An 11965-nucleotide genomic window follows, 5' to 3' on the forward strand; every position below is an offset into this window, starting at 1 on the left:
GCATTCTTCTTCAATACACTGATAAAAATTGAATTGATGGTTTAAATGTTGAAGTTCAAAGTGTTAAAAAAGACTTTTAATATCATTAGTTTCCTTTTTACATAAAAAAACATTTAGGCATTTAGAAAAAATAAAAACTGAATTTTTTAAATAATGAGAAAATATATTATTAAGAAGAAATTCCAATATCAGACATAAAAGTGTTTACAGTAGTAAAATTTTTATCAAATGTAGTGTGTAAATTATAAAACCCCTTTTGAATGAAATACCAAATGGTTTCACATTCTACAGGATACTCTGCGTTAAATGTTATTATTGTTTTAAAGCAACAATCGACAGCAGCTATAATTGAGTTTAGCTGATAAAATACATCATCAACCACAACAAAATAATTTGAAATTTCACTTAAGGTAGGACCTACTATAATAATAAAAGGTTGCTGTGTATGACCTAATCCTAACAATTTTTCTTGTTTACGTGATATAGTTTCTTGTATCTCTGCATTACTTCGAACGTGAGTTATGAATCCATCCCGCATTTCTAATTTTGAAGGTTTCCATTGAAGTTTTGTCTTCTTACTTCTAGAAACTGTAACTCCAATTAAAAAAGGGATGCAGAGAAATGCTGATATGTTTGATGCCTCTTCGTTGTCTGTAAATACAAATGATGTTTGTTATTCATAAATACAGTGATGTGGCTAGAAAAAATCTTTCAATAATTAATTAAATAATAAATCAAAAATCTATTTTTTATACAATATCCTACTCACAGAGAAAAGGACTACAAACATTATATTTTTTAATTTAATTTAATTTTTGGTTTACATTCAGCTCCCAATTGAACATAATCTTTAAGAATTTGATTAATTGAATGTTCTTTGGTTTTTTTAATTTTTTCTGCAGTTAAGCTAAATATTTTGTTCTTATACAGTGGCAGATTTTGAAACAATTTATCAGAAAACCCAGGATATGCAATATCAAAATCTTTGAAAATCTGAAATCATAATCAATTAGATACAAAATTGTATTATTTTAGATGAAAATTATAAACTTACAAGAAAATATCCTGATGGCTTCTTTAAAGCCGGATATTCAGTCATATATGAAGTAATGGACAGCCCATTTGTTGACAGTTGTTGTTTCAAACGGGTAATAGCAGTTGTATTCCAATGTTGCTCAACTATAGTGACCAAGGATCACTAGAATTATGGAGCCAATTTAAGCTATCTTCAACCGATGCAATGTCATTATCCAACTGATTATTAGTAATCTGAAGTGCTTCAGGTGGTAAAATAAGAGGAGAAGAACGTCCAGATGATGGTGTTGAACTTCGTTTCAATGATCTAATAATTCCTGATTTTCTAAACTCTCTCCTTTTATTGTTGAGACAGTCAAGAAGTTTTCCTTTTGCGGCTCGTTTAAGGCCAGGCCCATATGACAAATATGGTATAAAATAAGTAGGTGTTCTTTCTTTGTTGAACACAGTTGTAATTTCATAGGCGAGTTCTTGTAATCTGGATGAAGAAACTCTTATATTAACATCAGCACTCAATTCGTTATTAATAACTAAATTGCACAAGCGTTTGCGACCAACACTATCCAGGAGTCCAGTTTCTTGATAAGCTGCAAGTAAAGATCTACCTTCATTTGTACTTTGAAGATAATCTAATAAATTCTGTAAACAAAATTAATTTGATTACAAATATAAAAATGTCTTTCTTAAATGGCAACCACTCTTTTTGACTTAATATATTAAAAGATAATTATTTTTTCAATATTATTTTATTTGATCAATAGTTTAGTTTAGAAACACTTTATTATTCATAACTTTAAACGAGTTTAATTGATAAACTGTCGATTAAAAAAAAACACTGAAATATAAAAAAACAAAGTTATCTTATTTAGAATTTTAAGTCAGAAGTAGTAGTTGCCACTTAAAATACCATAAACAGCTGATAGTATCATAAATATGAAAATAGATAAATAATAACGACATTGAAATTGCCTATTTGGTGTATTAAATTTATATTTGACTTACTATAGGTTTGGATGATGATGAGAGATTTGAGAGATTTGGAACGTTTGAGAGATCAATAGACTAAAAAAAATAAAATAATATATTATTTAAATATATGTCAGGTAAAATTATGGTCAGCATAATTAATAATTAGAGACTGGAATTATATGCCTTAGTGTGTTCATATATTGAGTGTATTCACCATAATGATAATTTAAAATTCTGGTTTTTATTAATAATTAACACACATAATAATATAAAAAATAAAAATATTAAACATTTGTATTAGGTATAGTATATAAAAGGCAAATAAGGAACATACAAAATATACATAAAAAAATACATACCCAACTTTTGCTGTTTTTTTTATGGTACAAAATGTTTTTAGGTAGTAAATTGTCAGTTATTTCATTAATTTTGAACATAGTTCAAAAATTTTACATACAATTTATTTATTTAAAAATTTACCTAGTTGTTATTATTATCAATGAGTTTGTTTTAGAGTATACTAATATTATAATATTGTATAACATTATGAAAGAAAATAAATTCAAACAACATATAAACATTTGTAATTCTCATGCAAGTTTAATTAAGTGGTATTAATTAACACTATCTAATATAGGTTTAAGGGAATTATAATTTATAACTTTTTACAAATCCAGTGATTAAAAAATTGAAATTACAAACATATTAAGACTTATATATTATATATTGCACCAAAAAAAACAATATTGTGGATTAAGCTGTTTTAGCTTTAAGCCCCTTAAATTATAACATATCTATTTCTAAACAACATATAATGGGTATAAATAATTTGAATCATCATTCTTACCTCAACAGTTGAAGTCGAAGTTGAAGTGCTTTGGCTAGGTATACTTGAAATGTCATCAACTAATAAAATATCAGTTCTAATATCTAAAGATGATGATTCATTAATCTAAAATAAAAAGAATAATTTAATATAGGTAGGTAGGTACCTAGGTAATATTTTTTTAAGTTTAAACGAAATTTTAAAAAACTATTATATTACAAAATGAGTCATTGTCAATGACATTTCAGTGTCGGTAAAGTATTCTACCTATAAACAGCTATCCATCACCTAAGTAGGTACATACTTCGGATTTTATATTAAAATTTAATAAAAACATATTAATTAGGTACATAATTATTTACACTAGGCATTGATCCTTGAATAATTAATTTCCACTGTTCTAAATTTGACAAAAATCTTGCTCGATGACCTATTACAGGAATCAGTTCTTTAATCATATTTTCTGTTAAACATGGAAGAGTCTTCATGTCAATATCATTAACTATGTAAAACAAAAAAAGTTCGAAATCCATAAACTTATTTAGTAGGTTATTCTTATTATCATGTGTATGTAAAATCAAGGCTGTACCTGATTTTTTTTTGTGTTATATTATGTTGTAGTCTAGAATAAACAATTTACATAATACGTTTACATCAAATAACACACATTTTTTTATTACAACCTCCCCGAAATTAATTTCCAGTTACTGCCTTGAGTATTATGTTATGTAGCCACTTATATACATTTTCTACTTTATAGGACATAGGTATTAGCATTGATTTTAGAATATACAGATAAACGGTACTGCAGTGTTGTCAGATGAAAATGTCATAAATCTCGAAATTTACACTCAATAATCCCCAGATATCCCCACTATAAAATATAGTTGATTTACATCACAGTTTGTGTCAGGCAGAATACAATAAAACAAATTAAAATATTTAAGTATACAACATATTCATTATTTAAAAGCTAATAAATGTGTTCAATTTAAAAAAGAATTTAATAAAAAAAAATAGTTCTATTTATCATATATTGAGCTATTCATTTTATTTATTATTTCAGAGTTAATATCAAAGTTAAAACATGATTTGTCTTGATTTTTCAATAAATTTTTACAATGTAAAATTCCTGTAACAGTATCTGTTGATAGTTTATTCCTAATCTTTGTTTTATTTAAGTTAATAACACTAAAAAGACGTTCAACAGTTGCGCTACTATGAGGTAAAATCAAAACAAATGACACTAATTTATTGAGTAAGGGAAAAGTAGTATTGTCGTCACCGTCCTTAATATTTGATATATTTTTCCAAAACTCGCATACTTCTACATCAAAATCTACGTCTAAATTTCTTAAATGGCGCCATTCCCTGTCAATATCATTTAAATCAATATTAAGTCTTACTTCAAAATATTTTACAGCCGGTCCAATTGAAGGAATACTCTTAATTTGTTTTGGTTCCAGAAACTGTAACATTTTTAGGCACGATACTTCGGTGGAGTTAAACGGAAATCGCTTATAAATTTGGCATGCACATTCCACATAAAAATTTAGACAATTTGTATAAAATAATGTTTTCTCACTATTTGTTAATTTTCCATCTGAAATAATAGCAGCACATTTACCACCAACATATATTTCTTCTACTTGAACAAAATGAATAGGATTCCTGTACTGGCATTTTGATACATCCGTGTTGTTCAAATAATCTGGTTTTATGTAACATTCTAATATTGATTTAAAAGCTGAAGACATTTTTTGATACAGTTTGTGGATTTGTGGTTTTTCACTTTGAAACTCAACATTTAATTTTATTAAAATAGGTAGAACAAAATCAAGAAAGTGCAAATACAATTGGTTAGTCACTTTGGATAGTTCACAAAATATTTCGTTTGCATTATTTTCAATTAAATGTTGTCCTTGAAAATATAATTTTAAAGCACTATACTGCTCCAAAATTCTTTTGACACATAAATGTAGAGATAACCACCTTGTTTGTGACGGTTGCAAGAGTTTATGTGGCTTTAATTCCACAAACACTTGAAACTCTTTTAGTTCAGTCTGACGTTTAAAACTATATTTAAAGTAGGTATAAACGTTCCTAACTAAATTTTCTACCGAATCAGGCAATTTATTTGAGGCGTATGATGCACATAGCGCTAAAGAGTGACATATGCACTTCATAACAAATAAATTTGGTATGTCGTTCTGTAGAAGTGTCTTCACTGAATGGTGAGAACCAAACATTGTATTAGCCCCATCAGAGGCAAATCCAACCATATTTGTCTTGTATGCTATGGTATGTTTTTCAAAGACATGTGTAATTGCATCATAAATTCCTTGTGCTGTTCCATTAGCAATTTCAGTTAAACTAAAAAATTCGTCACGAACAATACAATTTTTTAAATCCATCAATCTGACAATAATGGCCAAGTTCTTAATAGATGATTTATCAGTAGATTCATCTATTAAAATGGAAAATAACTGATTATTCATCTTTTTTACTAGTTCTTCTTGTCCATAGGAACCCACAGCATTATTAATTAGTGCCGTTGCTTTAGTGCGATTACATTTAATATTTTTTATGGTGTCGGGCTCGGAACAATCTGAACATATCGTTTTGATAAGACTTACTAGATGATCAGAAGTTCTATGCGCAATATTGTGCTCTATTATAAACATAGCAATTCTGAGCTCAGCACTTTTGGTTTTTTTTTCCATACTACTTTTTTGTAGGACTCTTGGCATTTTATTTGCTGGAATCAAATTAGCATGGGATTTGGCATTTTTGGTATGTTTCGTGGTCTTTATATGTTTCTGCAGCGCAGATTTTCCTGCCAAATAGTCATCCCCACAAACCATACAGTGGAAATAGTTTTCTCCTTTCTTGCTGCTTCTGATGCATTTAAATTCTGGGATATTTTCCCAAGCACTTCTGTATTTATGAACATATTGTTTTTTTTTTGGCCAGCCTCTAGATGCATCTTCATCACTCGATGACATATTAAAACAGTCCCTAAAATATCCAATTTAAGTAATAAGTAGGAAACTATTAAGTATTAAGTAGTAAATACTAGTACTAAGTACGTCTAATAAGACTAAAAAGAAAATGGGAAAGTATTAACTATTAAGTATTTAAGTAGGATAATGATAATTGATAATATTGTGATTCGTGACTCGTGAGATATGAATTTTGACAATTTGGTCACGTGATAAAAACTCGGCCCGGTGATAAGAAATTAGCGCTGATATTATGACGACTCAAATTCTTGCATACCTGTGTAAAAATTCAAAATTCTTCAGATTAATTATTAATTTAACAAATTTATGAAAAAATCTCCAGATTTCCTCAAAAGTAGATAAATCCTCACTGTTTTCTCCAACAACACCAAAAATCCCCAGAAAAAGGAAAAATCCTCAAATATGGCAACACTGCGGTACTGTGTATTATTGTGGCGACCAGTTATGCGACGGCGACCGCAATAGAGCGCTCTAGTCGCTGACGGCAAAGGTGGTGTTCCTCATCATAGTATGAATAGAGGGTAGTGGTTATTCGCGGCGCGGGGTAATGATGTATATTTGAAAACTCATGTCTTGCATTGTTATCGCATGCGCCCGTTAATTTGACCAATATTATAGTATTATCGTTGTATTGTTATTATACTGTATTTTCCGGATGGCTCTGGCGATCGCCGATCACAATATTATATAATTATATTGCTATCGTAATCTCTGTACAACAGTATTCGCATGTGACTTGTTACGGTATCTATAAAATATTGATTTTAGAATATATATTATAATATAGTATATTCTAAAATCCTTAGGTCATATTATACTAGTATATGATTTAAGATAAAATTAATGCTATAAAGTAGGTACTACAGTTGAGTTGAACAACTGTTCTGTTATAATTATTGACATTTAAAAAAAAAATTTCTTATAACTAAATTAAGAGGACGCTACACTGGTCATTTTCAGCGGTAAAAACACGTCTACAAAAAACAAACGAAATGGCATCAAAAAATGGTTTTATAGCAAAAATACCTATAATGAAATTTATAGAAAACAATATTTAGGAAACAACCTCATCGGTGTTTATTCAAATATGAATTATTAAAAAAGTTATAGTTGTTTAAAAAATGGAAAAAAAAATGTTTTTGTGCCTTTTACAGCAAGCTGTTTATTTGAAATAAAACAAAATCCCGATGAGGTTGTCTCCGAAATATTGTTTTCTTTAAATCTCATAATAGGTATTTTTGCTCTAAAATCGTTTTTTTATGCTGTTTTGTTTGTTTTCCGTAAACATGTTTACGTTGTTGAATTTTATTTTTCATTGCTGTAACGTGCTGCTACCTGTCTGCCGTTGCGGCTATCCGGCGACGGCCACAATATATTCCCCCACATTTCCACTACGACTGTCTATTATCGCGCGACGACAGTCGATTGATGGTTATCGGATGCTTCCAAGAATATTATACTGAACTGTAATATAGACTACTAGCTACGAAATATCATTATTATTATATTAGATTATAACCTCGCTATAAATGTATTAAAAATTGTTTTTATTTTTATTATAATAATTGGCATTGATGATTGAAGACATTCCACCTACGACCTACCATCTGTTATTTGTATTATTATTTTATATTATAATACGAAATTACGAAAATTATTATATTTTCCGATATAGTAGATACCTCCCTTAAAGTATGCATAATTTGCAATAATTAAATTGTCTACACTTATAAAAAAAATTCCGTATTTTCTCACGAAATACACGATAAAAAACTACAAAATTTAAATTATGATGGTATATTGCTGGTAAAAAATAATATTTTGTAGTGTTAGTATTTATTTATTTTTATTTTTATATACGTGGCTATTATAACAATTGAATAAAAGTAATTAGGTACTTATACTTTAGTCCATTACGACTTTAATAGCGGAAGTCAAAATATGAGACTATATAGATATAGTACCTATAATAGTTGTATTTCTAATAATTTGTTCAAAAATAAATATAAAAGTTATTTTTGAATTACTTATGACTTATGAGTTATGAATCACATTACACAATCATTCCTCCTGGATTATTCAATGTAATCACATCTTCCGGATTTCTGTGTCGTGGTCTTCAAATTTCTTATAGTGAATTATAGTTTTGAATTTTGAGTAATTAGTTTTAGTTTTTTTGATAATGGCAAACAAGGAAAATAAGCTAAAACGTAAAAGATCGACCAAAAGAAAAAACACTAGTTCTCTTGCAATACGTCGATGTCAAAAAATAAAGTAAGTACTCGTATTTAAAGTATTGTATATTAGAAATTATTTATTTGTTTGAACGATTATATAGTAAATTAAATAATTATATCCTGGGTTCTAGCCGTTGAATAAATAAAATAATGTATTCTCTTTTACGAAAAACGATTTTGAATGGGGGGTCCAGGGATAAGGGCTCCTCCAACCACAGATGCCTGCAATGTATTCATAATTTTAATAATTTTGGAATAAATGTAAGACTAACTTATGTGGAATCTTGTATTAAATTTTCAGGCTTTTTGACCAAACAAATACAATTTTATTGACATTTATAGAATAAAAATCTAAAAAAAAAAATGAAAATTGAAAACGTCTATAAATAAAAAGAGTTGAAATATTTTGAAAATTTATAAAGTATAAGAATCGATAAAATAAATATATGGTGTAAATTTCAAGTTTCTACAGTTAGTCGTTTTTGAATAACAACAAAATAAGAATATCGGTACAATAGAAATTCAATGTGAGTGAATATCCAATATTGTAATTCAAACACTCATATAAAAATTTAATTTGACTTTAAAGTAGAATTTTTTTATTTGATACAAGAAGTCAAACTTATGACAAATCTTGAATTGAATTTTCAAATCTTAGATTTAAAAAGATTAATTTGTGTGAATTTCTACCTCAAAATAAATGTTTGTGATTTTTGCGTATTTTGTAAAATTCGAACTTTCGATGCTTATAATAAAAAATTTTGACTGCAATTTTTAATATTTTTTAACTCTCATATTGTGGCAATATATTAGGATACATTTAATAAATTTTGAAGCTTTTTTACCCAACGAATAAAATAGTCATTTATAAAAAAAAGAAACTAAACATTTTCAAATATCTATAGTAACTTAAAAAGATTTGAAATGTTTTGAAAATGTTATCAACTATAGAAAATTCCAGTATGAACATTCAATAAATAAAAAAATCAATATTGTCGTAAACTGGTTTTGCGTAAAAATTCCCGTAAATATTATATCATTACTTTTTTGAGGTTTTTTCCTAACGCTTTTGAAACTATTGAAAATATTAATTACTTTTGACCCCTAAAATGCCTACTATAGATTCACTTTCCTTTTAAAAAAGTTACTGAAGTCGAAATTCGAGTACTATTACTTATTACTGTTCCAAAACGTGATGACGCTAACACAAAAAAAAATATAAATAAAAACATACATTTCATTGTAAAATCAATACATTCTCCACTCAGTACAAAATTTAAAAAAAGCGGGTAAGTCGTGGATGGGTAGAACATGATTGCGTACGTTTGTCCTTTTTGGCTAAACGATTGCGTATGTTTGTTGATGGATTAATAGTACCTTTAAAAATAATAAAGAAACACGATTGCGTATGAAATTGTATGCAACGTTGTCAAATTTGCTAATTTTATCGTATATAAAATAAATAATAAATAAAATGAGGCTAACTAAACAATAAAAAAGTAATTAATAAATAAACAAAATCGTCAATTACTATTTTAATAAAATTATCGTAAACACATTTTTTAAAAATGCTTGAATTTAAATTTTTTGATATCTATATAGGTTACTAATTTTAAATATTGAATTACATTTTTTATGGATTTTATACTCATCATAATAAATTCTTTATTGTATTTTGAATTCTATTTAAGTCTTTTTAGCTATTTTCTTTACTATTCCATTATTTACCAATTGTATAATTGATCTCGTCTTTCAATATTTGAATAACAACATGTGTTGGAGGATGAGAACTGTGAAATTGTCCATTATAAGTCCTATAAAAGCTTTTAGGTCTGTAGTACAGTAGGTTACAAGTGGATTACTGTAATGGATGGAATTAAATTTCAATCCAATGATATTATATCATTGTATACGAAAAACGATTCTGAGCGGAAACGGTTTATCTGTGCAGGATATATTATAGATTATTAAAAATTTTCAAATCTTAGATTTAAAAAGAAAATTTTTTATGGATTTCTAGCTTAAAATGATTTGCGAATTTTCGCAATTTTTACGTATGTTGTCAAAATTAAAATTTGAATGCTTGTAACAAAAAAAAAGTGACCATGCATTTATTTTATTTTTCAACTGCTTTTGTAAAAATATTTTAGGAGCCTTGTATTTAATTTTCAAATCTTAGATCTAAAAAGAAAAACTTTTATGAATTTCTATCTAAGATAATTTGAACCTTGCCGTAATTTTTACGTATTTAGTCAAAATTTGAACTTTAAATGCTTATAAAAAAAATCATACCTATGTATTTTTAATATTTTTCAACTGCTATTGTTACAATGTGTTAGAAGCCTTGTATTAAATTTTCAAGCTTTTCTACCCAACAAATAAATTTTTATCGATATTTATAGAAAAACAAAACTAAAAAAGTTGAAAATTTCATGTATATATGGTCATTTGTTTTAAGGGTTTTTATGGTTAAATAATTAATTTATTAAAAATTACTAAAAATATCACTATTTAACCATTATATATGATTATTTAGTAATAAAGACGTAACGAGTCCAGAGAGTAGTGAATTTTCAGAGTAAGTACAGTTAAATTAATTGAATAATTATTATTTCTATCGTTATATTATTACTATTTGTTATTTTATAAATGATTTTCCATCTGTGGATTTACCTAATAGAAGAAGTCTAAACGTATCATCGATAAGTGTAGATTCAATAAAGAACCAAGAATCGTGTCCTTTAAATTGGTAAGTTTATACCTAGTGAATAATACCATTATGGTATAGGTGATTTTAATGTAATGTATATGTACAACTAATTTTTACAATTTTAATAATAACCACACCTATACATATTATTTTATAATACCTATTATATTAGCAACGACAATGACTTCAACACTGCATCTACAGAAGATAGTTTATCATCTGTATTTACAAACATTACTGAGTAAGTATTTACAAATAAATTAATGTGGGCATAATAGTAGTGTATAATGTAATTAATAATTATTGTAGAAACAACAATGTTTCTGACCATAACCTAAGTGTTATTTATACTGCATCTGAAGATGGTTTATCATCGGAAAATACTACAACTGCTGAGTAAGTGTGTACAAAAAACCTAATTTTATCACTAGAATTTATAATATACTGTTTATGATTGACTAATAAATATTTTTAAAAGCAATAAAATCATTTAAAACAAAAAAGATGCTAAGGACTCACTAAAGCTATTGTATATAGGACCTATATTGGCAGCAGTACCTACGTTTTTACAATGTAAACTTTCAATAAATTTGTGATTTTGTTTTTGAATAACAACCATATAAAAAAATCGATTTGGTCGAAAACGGGTTTTGCGTAAAAATTCCCGTTTTTCTGTCATTTTTTTTTGTTTTTCTCGATGTTTTTGAAAACTGTTGGAAAATGTTTACTTTTGACTTTTATAATGCACCAAGGATCTTCAATTTTACGTCGGAAACCACCCCCAAAGTTTGAAATCGAAGCATTATTTCGACTAGTTATGCTGTACACACACAAAAAAAAAAAAACAAAAAAAAAAAAACACACATCATTGTAAAATCAATACATTCATCACTTCGTTCAGAATCTAAAATCACGAAAATTCTGAAATTATTTTAAGCTATAAATTCATAAAAAATTTTCCTTTTATATCTAAGATTTGAAAATTTTTAATAATCTATTATAATATATCCTAGATAGATAAATCGTCTTCGCTCAGAATCGTTTTTCGTATACAATGATATAATATCATTGGATTCAAATTTAATTCCATCCATTACAGTAACCCACTTGTAACCTACTGTACAGCAGAGCGACATACACGACTTACCCGCCTTTTTTTTATTGA

At 27.2% G+C, this 11965-nt stretch overlaps 1 protein-coding gene and 1 pseudogene across 1 annotated transcript; both read right to left on the reverse strand.

Annotated features, from left to right (window-relative positions):
• Window positions 1–169: 169 nt before the first annotated feature.
• On the reverse strand, window positions 170–3318 carry LOC149061577 (uncharacterized; annotated as a pseudogene).
• A 363-nt stretch (window positions 3319–3681) lies between these two features.
• On the reverse strand, window positions 3682–5835 carry LOC149061578 (protein ZBED8L-like). Its single transcript, XM_089215036.1, has 2 exons — window positions 3951–5835; window positions 3682–3704 (listed from the first exon to the last, which is right to left on the reverse strand). The coding sequence occupies exons 1-2, from the start codon at window positions 5833–5835 to the stop codon at window positions 3682–3684; spliced, it is 1908 nt and encodes a 635-aa protein (XP_089071162.1).
• Between the last annotated feature and the right edge of the window lie 6130 nt (window positions 5836–11965).

This window comes from Diuraphis noxia, unplaced genomic scaffold, assembly GCF_037042655.1.
Source record: "Diuraphis noxia isolate RWA-SAM2 unplaced genomic scaffold, SU_Dnox_SAM2 contig0001, whole genome shotgun sequence".
In the NCBI taxonomy this organism is placed as follows: Eukaryota; Metazoa; Arthropoda; class Insecta; order Hemiptera; family Aphididae; genus Diuraphis; species Diuraphis noxia.